General features: G+C 37.4%; 1 protein-coding gene and 1 long non-coding RNA gene across 4 annotated transcripts in view; one reads left to right on the forward strand and one right to left on the reverse strand.

Moving 5' to 3' along the window:
* mybpc2b (myosin binding protein Cb) overlaps positions 1-1,848 on the reverse strand; it is a 22,768-nt gene extending 20,920 nt beyond the window's left edge. For both annotated transcript variants that reach the window (XM_055057752.1, XM_055057751.1), the window contains exon 1: positions 1,753-1,848. In XM_055057752.1, the coding sequence (XP_054913727.1) occupies positions 1,753-1,822 (70 nt within the window). In that variant the 5' untranslated portion in view covers positions 1,823-1,848. The remainder of the gene's footprint in view (positions 1-1,752) is intronic.
* LOC129377657 (uncharacterized) lies at positions 1,575-7,813 on the forward strand. 2 transcript variants are annotated; one of them, XR_008607954.1, is made up of 3 exons: positions 1,575-1,762; positions 5,197-5,316; positions 7,480-7,813. It is a non-coding gene; the product is annotated as an uncharacterized LOC129377657 (long non-coding RNA). The 2 variants fall into 2 exon arrangements; XR_008607955.1 differs by lacking the exon at positions 1,575-1,762 and adding an exon at positions 1,768-1,845.
* The last annotated feature ends 6,386 nt before the right edge of the window (positions 7,814-14,199 follow it).

Genomic DNA, 14,199 nt, shown 5'->3' on the forward strand with positions numbered 1-14,199 from the left:
ATGCTAATAGCTGTTAGCATGGTTATTTCCCCTTTTAAATGAGAACCGTTACTCCCTCTCAGCATTATGCTTATGGCTGTTAGTGTGGCTAATTAACCCTTTAATTCAGAACTGTTATTCCTCCTAGCATTATGCTAACGGCTGTTAGCATGGCTATATCCCCCTTTAATTGGAATAAGTGTGTAAAAAACCAAATTTTTAAATTCTCTTAATAGTGATCTACTTTTAGCAACTGCAGCCTATCGGGTGTGAAGTCTTAGGAAGCGAGCTGCACGCACTTTCCTTGAATAGTAAGCCAAGTCAACAATAAGACCTTCACCTCTCGCTCAGAAATCCCCCAAAACAATCAAAAGTTAGAAACTCTGCCTGTAGTCATTTCTTTGATTACCAAATATATTAGTGTATGTGAGAGAACGCATCAATGACAGGGATTATGCTAACAGCTGTTAGCATGGTTATTTCCCCTTTTAAATGAGAACCGTTATTCCTCCTAGCATTATGCTAACAGCTGTTAGCATGGTTATTTCCCCTTTTAAATGAGAACCGTTATTCCTCCTAGCATTATGCTAAAAGCTGTTAGCATGGTTATTTCCCCTTTTAAATGAGAACCGTTATTCCTCCTAGGATTATGCTAACAGCTGTTAGCATGGTTATTTCCCCTTTTAAAAGAGAACCGTTATTCCTCCTAGCATTATGCTAAAAGCTGTCAGCATGGTTATTTCCCCTTTTAAATGAGAACCGTTACTCCCTCTCAGCATTATGCTAATGGTTGTTAGCGTGGTGATTTCCTCTTTTAAATGAGAACCGTTATTCCTCCTAGCATTATGCTAAAAGCTGTTAGCTTGGCTATTTCCCCTTTTAAATGAGAACCGTTACTCCCTCTCAGCATTATGCTAATGGTTGTTAGCATGGTGATTTCCTCTTTTAAATGAGAACCGTTATTCCTCCTAGCATTATGCTAAAAGCTGTTAGCATGGTTATTTCCCCTTTTAAATGAGAACCGTTACTCCCTCTCAGCATTATGCTAATGGTTGTTAGCGTGGTGATTTCCTCTTTTAAATGAGAACCGTTATTCCTCCTAGCATTATGCTAAAAGCTGTTAGCATGGTTATTTCCCCTTTTAAATGAGAACCGTTACTCCCTCTCAGCATTATGCTAATGGTTGTTAGCGTGGTGATTTCCTCTTTTAAATGAGAACCGTTATTCCTCCTAGCATTATGCTAAAAGCTGTTAGCATGGTTATTTCCCCTTTTAAATGAGAACCGTTACTCCCTCTCAGCATTATGCTAATGGTTGTTAGCATGGTGATTTCCTCTTTTAAATGAGAACCGTTATTCCTCCTAGCATTATGCTAAAAGCTGTTAGCATGGTTATTTCCCCTTTTAAATGAGAACCGTTACTCCCTCTCAGCATTATGCTAATGGTTGTTAGCGTGGTGATTTCCTCTTTTAAATGAGAACCTTTATTCCTCCTAGCATTATGCAAATGGTTGTTAGCGTGGCGATTTCCCCTTTTAAATGAGAACCGTTACTCCCTCTCAGCATTATGCTAATGGCTGTTAGCTTGGCGATTTCCCCTTTTAAATGAGAACCGTTACTCCTCGTAGCATTTTGCTAACAGCTGTTAACATGGTTTGCTTGTGGCTTATTTTCCCTTTTAAATGAGAACATCAACCAACACATTCAAAAACAAAATGGTACTCGACTCGGAGTGCTGTACAAACTTCTGAGAGCCGGTTAGAGAACACAACACCTGCATGGAGGTAAATCTGCATCAGCATCTGCTGGTGTAATCCACCGGGAGAGGCGAGAGTCTTGATCATCAACAAGTTTGGGATGAAGCCGGGTAATCAACTTCTGCACAGCTGTTTCTCACAGTTTAAATGTTTCCCTCAGAGGTACCATGTGCAGAACCGTGCAAGACTCATAATTAGTCTAATTTTTAATGCTATGTAGGTCAATTCTGCAAAATACACAAATGTTGGGGAGAGGGCTGCATATTTTGTTCTTTTAGAAGAACTTTTCTGCTTTTGTTAAAGTTTAACACTGTGATGCCACAGTCAAATGTCTGTGAACTCCACTGAGATGTGCAACTTTTACTCTGATCCTCCTAAATAAAATTAGCAGTCTTCCGAAACCCCTCGTGTGTAATCTGAATAAATACAGATCTTATTTGGGGATTCGAGGTTTTCTGATTGAATTTTTTTTAATAACCATGTATCAGTTTCCTTTTGTGGATGTAATGGGACACAAGGTCAGAAAGCTCAAGGCACTTCACGTTAAGGTTTGTTTTCTCTTCTGTGAAAGAATCAGATCAGCTCCTCACCTCGCCGTTTGTTTACTTTTCTAAATTTGACTCTGACAATCTGATTTACAGCGTCGTTAACGACACGGACATAAAGACACGCTGGGTTTACGGCTGCAGCTCACCCGCAGATATCATAACACATTTTTTTCTCATTTACTAACCCATGCCAAATCCACTTCTTCTGAGGTTGCATTATGACCAGGACAGAATTTAACAGGAATTCTTTATCAAATTTATACCAGCCACTATCAACACTTTGATTATTTTTGCAGGATCCCAGTTGTGTGAACATTTTAAATGAAAACTCTCACATCTAGACTGAAATATATACAATTTATATATTCGGTTTTTCTGCTTTTTGTAAAAGTTTGCCTTAAAATTATACAACTTTTATTTTTAAAAGCAGTTCATTGGAGAGCTGCCACTCAGGGTAGGAGTTTCCTTTTCAGTTTCGGTTTATTGTTTCCTCATTGATTTCGAAGTGACAGATAGTGTTCATAAGAGTTTTTTAAAGACACTATTATTCACTGACAAAGAAATAATTAATCATGTCATCATTTTAAGTCAAGGTTCTTGTATCCAGACAAAGATAAACGGCACTGAGGGACTGGAAAAACTTCATGGAGCAGTTATGGTTCAATTTACTCTCACAGTGTTTCATCAGCACACAGTGATGAAGGGAATTATGATCATGAATCACAGCATCGCCTCCAACCATTGACTAGAAAACTGTCTTGTGTTTGATGGACTGCCTTGGAGGCGAGCCAAATCCAGATCGGCGCATCAGGCCTCCTGACCGAGGAGGAACTTTCTGGTTAAAACTGGCAGATTACACCATGATTTATCTCCACCGGGACAGCAAAGTGGAAAGGCAAAACCCGATACCGCGGGGTGGGGTGAAACTCGATGAACTTAATGGGGGAAAAAAGTGTGAAAGGTCACCGCTTATTCCAGAGTATTTTTAGCAATTAGTTGAGAGGCGGGATCAGGCTGCTATTGACTGAAGCAGCTCAGATTTTGTTTCAACTTATCTTGGAGATCAGAAATAGTAAGCCGAAACGTTGAGAAATAAAATGTTCACAGCTCTGAATCAAATTGTAATTAAACGAAGCTGACTGGAAAATTAAGTCCTGCACTTTGATTGCATCCTAAGATCTAAATTAGTTAGGCATTGAAATTGCAAGACGGGGAATTTTTAAATTCTCTTAATAGTGATCTACTTTTAGCAACTGCAGCCTATCGGGTGTGAAGTCTTAGGAAGTGAGCTGTATGAGGAGGATTGTGTCGTCGATAGTTTTTACCTTCATATCTGACTTATGTAACTGGATACTTTTGGCACACAGGCTTCACAGTGAGAAAGTCGCAGGTTATCTGAACAACCATGAAGTTATTTATTTAACAACCAAAAGTGGGATCAGCTGAATGTTTCGGAAACTGGAGTTTGATAACTCTTAAGTTTTGATAAGTGTTTAGAAAACCCAAGCTACCTTTGTCTTCAGGAAACACAAGACATGCAAGTCTTTAGAATACGTTACCTAGCAGAGTGTGTAGAAAACGTAAGTTTGATAACTGATAACAGGACTCAAACGAGCTAAGTCTGTAGGAAACTTGAGCTAATTCAAATTAGTGCTTTAGTAGCTTAAGCTCCTTATATACGATGCAAGAACTTGGAACACAAGAAGAACTGAAAAAAAAAAGTTCTGTTCAAGATTTTACAAACTATGCAAAATAAAGCTTGAAATTTCTTTTAGTTTTTTTAATCAGAGTGGTCAGGAATAACACTTTCCTTTTTTGTTAGGACTCTTCAGATTTCACAAGAATTCAAGTAGGATCTTCTTAGAAAGTCCTTCCCGATGTGACATTATGTTACAACGTTATGTCATTTGGTTCCTGCGTCTAAATCTGTAACTCCCTTTTCACAGAGAGAAGAGAATATAAAACTTTGTACATTTCTGCGTTTCTTCCGTTCTTGTTTTAGGGCAGCATGTTTTAGAAGTACTTTATCATGAAAGAATGCAAAATACTTGAATGCAACGTAACGATTAAACACAAAAAACTTTGAAATAGCCGTAAAGCGTGTTCTCTATGCGATGCTCTGAGGCAGAAACTGAAACATGAACCCGAGTCCCTCAGAGTTAAGCTGCAGTATAAGTATCATTAACACAGTAGCAACTCTGCTGCAAATCAATGGAGACAGCGAGGATGAGTCTGGTGTCTTTCACAAATACACAACCATGATGTCACAGCAGGTGGATGGGTCAAAGTTACGGCACATAAAGCTACATTTATAAACTTAAAGTCTAGAAATAATTTAATGTCCTGCATTTCTTACAATAACAAGAAAGTTTTGTTTTTGCGTCATTATATCACTTTTCTCTATCTTCTCTAACACCTGCAAAATGAGGAATTTCACTGTAACAAATGTTTTTTTTTATTTTATTTTGGGGTTTAACTTGGGGAATTAAATACTCTGAAGTTTGTTACTTACAGTTTGAGTGTAATAAGTACAAACAATCCACTTTTTCTTTTCTTCCAAAACAATCATAGCAGCTTTTAGCTTGTTTTCATAAGTGAACGCTTTAAACTTGCTTTTCTCACATAAATATTTGAGATGATTCCACTTATTTCACAACATGCCTTAGAAACAGTCAGCATCGTGTATTTTAAACGTCAAACCAGAGCAGGATATTTAAATTCAAGCATCAACACTGTGACTTAACCAAGTCTTTGTCTGTAATTAAGATAAATTATGCCGTTATAACAAGTATCTGCATACCTTCAGGGACTGGCTCAGGCATGGTTATTCCTGCGTCTCCTCTTTTTTGCTGGATGACTGAGAGCTTGTGGGGCTTATTCCTTTTATTTCTCCCCTCTCTGTGTTATTCAAAGCTTCCCTGGAACTCAAGTCCCCCCACACCCTTCAGTGAGCAACGAGGTCTGCAGAGACTGATGACGCCATTGAGGAGTTCAAGACGAGAAGCGCTGAGAGCGCCAGCAGGAGACAATGCGGTGAGGTAGTGGTGAAAAGGGTCTCGCAGATTTACAGAACCAAGGATTTAATAGGCTGGGTAAATCTGTCAGGCTTTAAAATCCTTCAGAAGAACGCAGAATCCACCAAGAGGAGTGTCAACTTTAACGGCCAGACTAATCTTTCAATTAACTCCCCTTACACTGGCATTAAGAACTGGATCAACAAGTCTTTGCAAATAAATGCAATACTTTAACAGACATGTTGCTCCCTGTGAAAAGGGAGTTACAGATTTAGACGGATGAGCTCAAAAATCCACCAAACAGATGACTGGGACTTTTTCTCGCTTGAATTTTTGAAATGAGAAAAGTAGGAGCTTTGATGCCTTTTTTCATTATGCATTAAACGTATTCAAAATGTTCGCATACATCATGTAATAGATGAAGAGAAATCCATCTGACGACCTTAAAATTTTCATATGCAACCTTTTCAGGGGACGGTGAAAAGAAAGTCTGAACCCAAAGTCGAGCTGGAGGTTACTTACATTTTCAAACACTTTCCCATCTGGGCTTCTATTCATCTTTCTATTCTTAATGTTGCATTTTTATCATTTCAGATCCTGGTAAAGATCTGTTTATTTTTATGTGAAACCGTATTGGTGTGTTCTTTTTAAAAATGTTTACGTATTTTCTTAATCGTGGAAACGTGACTGGATGAGAAGTACATTATTTTTACCATCAAATGTTTTAGCTGAGGCAGTGAGGTTGCTGGTGCTGTAGCTCCCTCTACTGGAGGCTCTGACAAATAGCGCTTTTACATAATACCATCTAGCACAGATGCTAACAGAAATGTAGTGCGGTTCATTTAACCGCACTACATAACTAATTTTATTCATAATATTCTAAATGGGTTTTTATACTTTCACATTTGTCGTCATGTGAAAGACAAATGTCTAAACCTAATGTAAAGGTTTAGTCGTTATGAAATTTCTTCTCCTTTGTACTTTTTTCAGCGTTTCAGATATTAGAAACCCCGGTAAATACAAAAAAAGATTTTCAAATGATAATTCCCCTTAACAAGGGTAAAAAATAATCAATCTAGCTTCTTGTTAAATATTAATCTGTTAGATTTTCTAGTGGTACAGACTAATGAAACGCAGGTTTGTTTCCAGGTCTGTACAGAACCAGTAAGATTTTGGCTACTGGGAGGTTAAGATGTCTGAAAATAAAATTCACCAAGAAGAAATCTGAACTGTCTGCTTTAACAGCACTGGGGGGATTATGCAATTTCTTAATTCAGACATTTAAACATTTTATTTTGAAAGGCATAGTTTCAGCTGTATTAAGCTTAATTTGACCTCAATCCGGTGGCATCATTTACTTCAAAATCACTTCAAACAGAGGAAAGGAAACCTGAACAATTAAAAATTAACATTAATCTCAAAACATAACCAATGAGAGTAACTGAATTGACAAACAATAAACAAAAACGGCAAGATGTGAAAAAAATAAATGAATAATAATTTCAATTTGGGTTTCTACAGCTTCCAAAAAACAACCTGAGCGTTAGTTGCCAAAAACCAGGTGGTTTGTGGCAATTAATGTTTTTCACAAATCAGCAGGGACCCCACCGTTACCAAGCAACCCAGGCTGAGCTTCACCATGTTTGGTCAGCTGGTTTTACCGCCGCCGCTTTATTTTGTTGTTGACGTACCGTCCAGAAAGCAGGAAGTGGTTTCTAGTTGATTGTACAGGAGGCTACACTTCTGCTTTTTAAAGATGTACGGTTGTATAATTGTGCATTTGTTGGCAGCCATTTTCACATAAAAGCCTAAATGTTGAATCGGGTGGGAATGGGCAGCAGAAGCTTATTTAGATTTAAAGTGACAAGATGCCCCAAAAAGGCTCAATCTGAAAGGAGATCAACATTGGTAGAACTGAGCAGATTAAAATCTCATTATGTAACAAACAGACCTAATCTAACTGTTGAAGGAAGTAAAGGTCTCCTTTACTTAATTAAATGGTTCAATAAAAATCTCTTAAGCTGAATTTTCCAGCTTATTTATTCCTACATTGTTGTCATATGTATCTGAAATTTAGCAAAAGAATTGTGCATTCTTTTAGTATCCAAAAGAAAAGAGATAATATATGCATTGGCAGCTTGTGGCAACAAACTGAACTTTGTGCTTCTGTATCTCTTCCCAGATGGCAAAGTGATTCTGAGGTCCTGTGAGGCGGAACGGGCATCTGGAAGTCCGTTTTACAGCAGACGTGGTGTGAACAGTGAGCTAGCCAATGCTAGTAACTCTGCACCCTGTAATATCACCTACAGCAGAAGTCCATCTCCTGTTCCACTGACCTCCCAGTGGGGGTTCAGGTCCGGTAGTCGGCTTGTCTTAATTAGTCTCCCAGCTCTAGCAGCCCCATCATTTACCAGCAATGTGCATGCATCAGCTGGAGCCACGGCAGAGACAAGGGTCGAAGTGTGAACCTGAGAACGGCGCAGGACCACCAGAAAGCTGCGGCGGCCCAAAAACACCAGAAGGAAAACAGCTTGGAAAAAAAATAAAAAATTTGAGCTGCATGTTATTCAATCAGATCGTCTCGTGCTGAGAAAAGAGGCTCCTTCTTTTTTATATTTATATATATTTAGTGTGTATGCAGAATGGATATTGATCGTTCACTGCAGGCTTCTCTCAATAAAGCATAGCTGAGTGCACTCATTTGCACAGCGAGGTGGCAGCCAGTGAAGCATATTTATGTTAAAAATAACCAGGATGAAGATTTCTAACTCATGCAGAGGCTACACTGCAAAACCCAAAACTTATCAAACACTTCTGGTCTATTTTATAGTGCATATATCTTCAAATAAGACAAAACTGACTCAGAAGTAACTTTTCATCAGCCTATACAAGTTTGTTTTATGTCAGTATTTTCACAGGCAGATTATTTCACTTATGGGAAACATTTACTGTCATGAAATAAAAATCTCTGCTGGTGTATTTTTATCAATATTAATGAGTTAGTGGCTTTAAACAAGCACCTGTAAATTTATGAAAAGTTACTCGTAAGTTAGTTTTGTCATATTCCAAGCGTAATGCACTCTAATGCACTTTAATTACAATATCAAGTTGAAATAACTTATTTTGCTGGAGGATAATTTAAATTCTTGTTTCAAATTGCATGAACCAAATTTCTGATCTGATGATGAATTTTATTAAACATCTCAATGAATTCAGCTCAAACATTGAGTGTGATCAGGACATCATCCTCTCAGCTGCACTAAAATAAACATTTGCCTTAATAACACAAGAGTCAGATCAATGTAACGCACTTCCATCAGGATACAGAAACTCACTAAATTTAATTATAGAGAGTAGAAGATAACAGACACAACTAAATGTTTTACAGTAAGATATTTGCACTAGAAACTAAATAATCAACACTGTTTAGTTTCTATTGCAAAATCTTCATGATAGATTAAGATTTTGTGGTTTTGCAGTGTAGGAATAAATGTAAGAATCCATAAAAAGCTTTAGAGCAGTATATGTGCTTAGAATATACTTCAAATAGTGATGGCTCTTCAGTTCATGATTATAACTTGTATGTTGTACAGGAACATGAAGCCTGCATTTATAAACCGACTCTTCTACTGTCTGCATCCGGTGCATCTAACGCGATTAGTCGGTGATTATCCAGAATCTGTGCTTTCATTAATTTGACTTGAATTTCGTCGAGAATTTGCTTTACATAGCAAGAAATCTGGCTGACGCAGAGTTCTTGTTTTAGAAAAGAGAAGACGCGCTGCACAGCTGTGAACCAAACAAAACCGAGCCACTATAATGAGCACACTGCGCCAGAGCTGGAGTCGCTCACCTACAAATGCTTCTCATTAGTACGGCTAAGCTGCCTTCATTTTTCTACCTTTCATTTTAATAAAGCTGCAGAGGTCGACTTGTTTCCGTTACTCAAACTGTTCCTCCAGTTCCTTGCAAAAGTTTGCATAAGCTTTGAGCTTATTTCCATTTAGTTACATTAAAACTACAAACTTTTATGTATTTTTGAATGTGACCCTTTATTAATTCGTGTTGTGAAGATGAAGGAAAATATTTGGGTTTTATTCCTGTATGCTACATGAGTCACACTCAAGGCCCATGGGCCAAATCCAGCCTGCCATAGCTTTTTATCTGGCAGTCTAGATTCTAGACTAAACACCAAGTATGCTTAAATATTATGTTATCAATGCAATCAATGCAGTTTTTATCTGTTAACTGCCAAATTATATCGATCAGTCTCTCTTATTTCTTGAGAATCATTGTGAAAATTTATGAAAATCAACAAATCTCTGCACTTTATTGCACTAACTGGGAGTTTATTAGAAAGTTTTGTCAAAAATTGTTAAAAACTTCCTTACTTGTACTAAACAGTTGCCTCAGCTTTAATTAATGTCAGGTCAAAGTCCATGATCTATACAGCGAGTAACAAAAGGTCACATAAATAAGAGCAAATATCGCAAATCTTTCCAAATTAGTAACACAAACACTTTGATTTTTATTGCAAAAAAAATCACAAAGACCTGGAGGGACTGAAAAGATGTTCAAAAATATTTAACTTCTAGAATTAATTGCGATTTTAACAAATTGCGATCAGGTTTTATCAATACATCCTGGCACAACCGGCCCTTTAAGAGCATTCATGATCTTGATTTGGCCCAAAACCAAAATGAGTTTGACTCCGCTGTCGCCTCATCTTTTATAAAGTCTGACAAAACAAATACTTACACTGACTGCTTATCAAGCTTGAAGATTTGTTTGTAATATCTGCCGTGAAACAATTTGGCTGTGCTGAGATTTTTGGTGTAATAAATTTGAAAAGTTTACCGGCCGCTCCAAACCCGGCGCAACAATCTGATAAGGTGGAGCATAAATATCTGGGGACTTTCACAGAGAGAAAACGTCAAAGGCTCTCAGATATGATTTATTTGCTTTTTGCAACAGAAAATCAAAGCTTTGTATTCCAGCTAACAAAATGAGTTTGTTTCAACAAGTGCTGCTGTTAACGGCAGCTGGACCTCTGACTAGCACAGGAAAGCTGATGGAAAACTTTCTGACTTGTAGAGAAGTTAAGACTCTCTGGCTGCTCTTTTCACTGAGATGAATTGCAGAGCGAAGCCACCAGAATGTTTTTCTGCTCAGATGGTTAAACTTACACCCAACAGCTTGGAGTTACGCAACTGATCAATGAGCTGAACATGAATGACCAGCTGGTATCAGCGTTCAGTGAGTTTTTCTCTTTTAATATTTTTTATTTTATTGTTTTATTAATTTTACATGCATAAAAATAAATCTTAGTCAAAAAAATATAAAATCAGACAATAACGTTCTGTTTTCTTAAGTAACTTTGACCATGTTTTGTTTTTACTGAACGGTCTAACGGCGCCATCTTGTGGTTATTTTAATCCTGAGGGTTAAGCTTTTATTTCTTGTATGTTGTAGGACATTTAATCTAATTTAGCTGCAGCTAAGGAAATATATATATGGGCTTGTGTTTTTAGAAAACCAAATTGCAAGAGAGAAAAAATGTGAGCTTCACATTTCCAAGGCGCAGAAAATGCAGCATAACTCAGACATACGATTTGTAGGCAAATTAATTTGGCTAAATTCTACACCTGCTAATTCAAATTGCTTATAGTTGAAAAATAAATATATAAAGTTGTTGATATCTTGAATTAAAAAAACTTTGAACATCCCAAAATGACATTAATTAAATATTGTTTATATTTAGCCAACTACGATGTTGGCTTTAAATGAAAATTAAATGAATCGTCATGTATTTTTTTGTTATTTGTGAAAAGCAGCACTGCTGAGCTGCAATCTGATAAAGGACAAATGAATAAGAAAAATGGAGAAAAGGAATAAATAATGAAAACAATAAATAAATGTATAAGTAAATAAATAAAATTGGAATAAAGATGCAAATTACTTTAGGATTTAACAAAATATTTTTTTTCTTCTGCACATTTCTAAGTTTATGGACAGTTATATAATGAGGAAGATGAAGTCGAGTTATCAAAGTATTCTCAGAGTTTAGGGTATTTTCTGCTCTCCTCTGTTTATTTACATGCATGTGGTCCAGCTTACTATGTCTGGATCTTCTTTCCTGTCATCAGCTCGATCCTGTGGATCTGCTTGGTGCTTCTAACATGGAGGGCGAAGAATGAACGATCCAGAACAGCTGAGTGTCATACAGTCTGAACGCGTCGCATGGCAGTGATGAATCGCAAACCTAAACCTCTAAATCACAGTTCAGGATGTCACAGGAAAAAAATCCAACTAAAAAAAGAGTGCTTTATTTCTTTGAATGGATTTAGTAAGAGGTTCAGTGTATTTTTCCTTCCCCCTGCCCGTTTACAGGCAAACTGGGCAACAATCCAGCCTGAATATTTCACTTCCCAGGAAGATCTGAAGCATTCTCTGTGATCAACTGTTGTCATCCGTTTAAAGATTCATCTACTGTCTGGAAAATGGATGAAATGACACTAGAGACTGTTGGTTCATTTCAGATAATCAGATCTAAATAACAGAGGTTGAGTTTCTACCTGCACTGAGATGGAAGTGCGTTACATTGATCTGACTCTCGTGTTATTAAGGCAAATGTTTATTTTAGTGCAGCTGACAGGATGATGTCCTGATCACACTAAATGTTTCTGAGCTGAATTCATTGAGATGTTTAATAAAATTCATCATCAGATCAGAAATTTGGTTCATGCAATTTGAAACAAAAATTTAAATTATACAGCAAAATAAGTTATTTTAACTTGATAGTATGAGAGAAAATAATAGAGAAATGTGTCTGTTTGACTGGAAACAGACACATTAGAGCCAATCTTTATCCCGAAGTTACAGATCTGAGGCCAGTTTTTTGTTGTTGTTTAAATTGCACATTAAGTTAAAACTCACAATTCAAGAATAATTAACTTAAAAAACAATGTTTAGACAACTTGTCTCTGGTTAAATCAACTTCATGAACTTTAATTTCTGAATTAAAACCCAAATAATTTTCTTGTTGACTTAAATTGCATTTTCAAGGCAGTAGGTGGATTTTTATTATCAAGTTAAACCAACTTCACATGTTTTATGCACTTTTTAAATATTTTCAAGTTGTAAATAAAGTGACACAACGAGGTTCTTCTTCACTTCCAGTTACATTACTAGTACCGCTCTGGTGTCGTTATGTTCTAGAAACATAATGGCACATAAAAATCTTACGTCTTACTAAGCGGACAAAGTAAAGTCAACATGTGGCTTCGCCTGCCGGTCTGTCATCACTTCATGCTCCCTGGTAAAATATGAATGGGTGGAAATGAAACCCCGCACACGCTGACCTCGTCCCCATCGCTGCTCCTTACAGTCAGGCTCCTAGAAACCGGGTCTGATACAGTGAAGTGTCTGGTATGTTCTGCTCGGTGTTTCTGCTGCATGAACATTAGGAGGATGCAGCAGCATGACATGAGGTTGGGCTCAGGGCCAACAACAGTAAACACCTCCAACACCCGGCGTGCAGAGCGAAGCTCAGTGGTTTATGAGCAGGCGCATGCCTTTTATTTCACCGCGCTGCATGATCAGAGGTATCTGGTATGACAAACCGATGTCGTGATAAAGCAGGTATTTATATCGGGAACAAGGGAACCTACAATAAATAAACAGAGTATGTAGGGTAAATTTAACTACCCAGAGTTATTATTCAAAGTAAAAACTGACATAAGTTGCACTGTCACAAAGAGTCAATACTAGAATTTATTAAAACATTGAACTCGAACTGACATCGTTCGAGTTCAATGTTATTTGTGCAGCACATTTCAACATGGCCGCTCAAAGGCCTTTACATTATAAGAACATGAAGCAAGAAACATTACGTTTTGTCAAATTTAATAATCAATATGTTCATAAATTTTCCACTTATTACTAATCAAAAGTAACTCTATATGTTTTTAGCCTTGATTTAAAGGAATTCAGTGTTTCTGCAGTTTTCTGTTCCAGATTTGTGGTAAACAGAGGCTGAATGCTGCTTGGTTCTGGTTCTGGATGCAGAGAACCAGAAGAGCTGAGAGGTCTGGAAGGTTGATCCAGCAGCAGCAGAGCTTCAAGCCGTTCAGTGAGTATTTTAAAGCCTGTTCTCTCAGTGGACTGTAGAACTGGGTGATGTTCTTTTTCTTCCTGGTTTTAGTCAGAAGGCCAGCAGCAGCGTTCTGGATCTGATTGATTTTTTTTAACCTGTGAAGACTCTGCTGCAGTAATCAATGTGATTAAAGATAAACATACATGGATGAGTTTCTCTTCAGGTGATGGAAGGCCGACTTTGTAACTGTATTTATGTGTCTCTGAACGTTGAGGTCAGAGTTCATCACTACACACAGATTTCATCCTGTTCTCTAGTTTCCAGCTAATAACTGAAGCTACGGATGGACTCTAGATTGTTCCTCTTTAGGTTCACAGATAAAAACTTCAGTTTTGTTTCTGTTCAGCTGGAGAAAGTCAAATTAAAACACAAAAATGTAGTTTTTAAATATTTTCAAGTAGTAAAGAAAGTGACACAATAAGGTTCTTGTAAAGTTCTAGTTACACATCATTTATGCATGTGTATAGGTGTGTGTTTAGGCATGTAGTGTGTGTTTTTATACACCAGTATCTCTGTTGTCACTGCAGTGTGTTGAGGTCTTCAGTACAGCAGAGGGAAGGAGGCGGGGCTTCCTTTGGTGAAAGTGTTGCCTCCATCTGAACCTTTTAAAGGTAAAAAACCTTTTTAGTTCACAAGTCTCCTCCCTTCCTCTTCCTATTGGTCAGAACTGCCTACGTCTCCATCTGCTTAACCTCTGCATGCCTTTAAAGGTATATATGGGCAGCATTAAGCTGCTGCAGGGTCTAG

The sequence above is a fragment of the Poeciliopsis prolifica genome, unplaced genomic scaffold (assembly GCF_027474105.1).
Source record: "Poeciliopsis prolifica strain line A6 unplaced genomic scaffold, Auburn_PproV2 SCAFFOLD049, whole genome shotgun sequence".
Classification (NCBI taxonomy): Eukaryota; Metazoa; Chordata; class Actinopteri; order Cyprinodontiformes; family Poeciliidae; genus Poeciliopsis; species Poeciliopsis prolifica.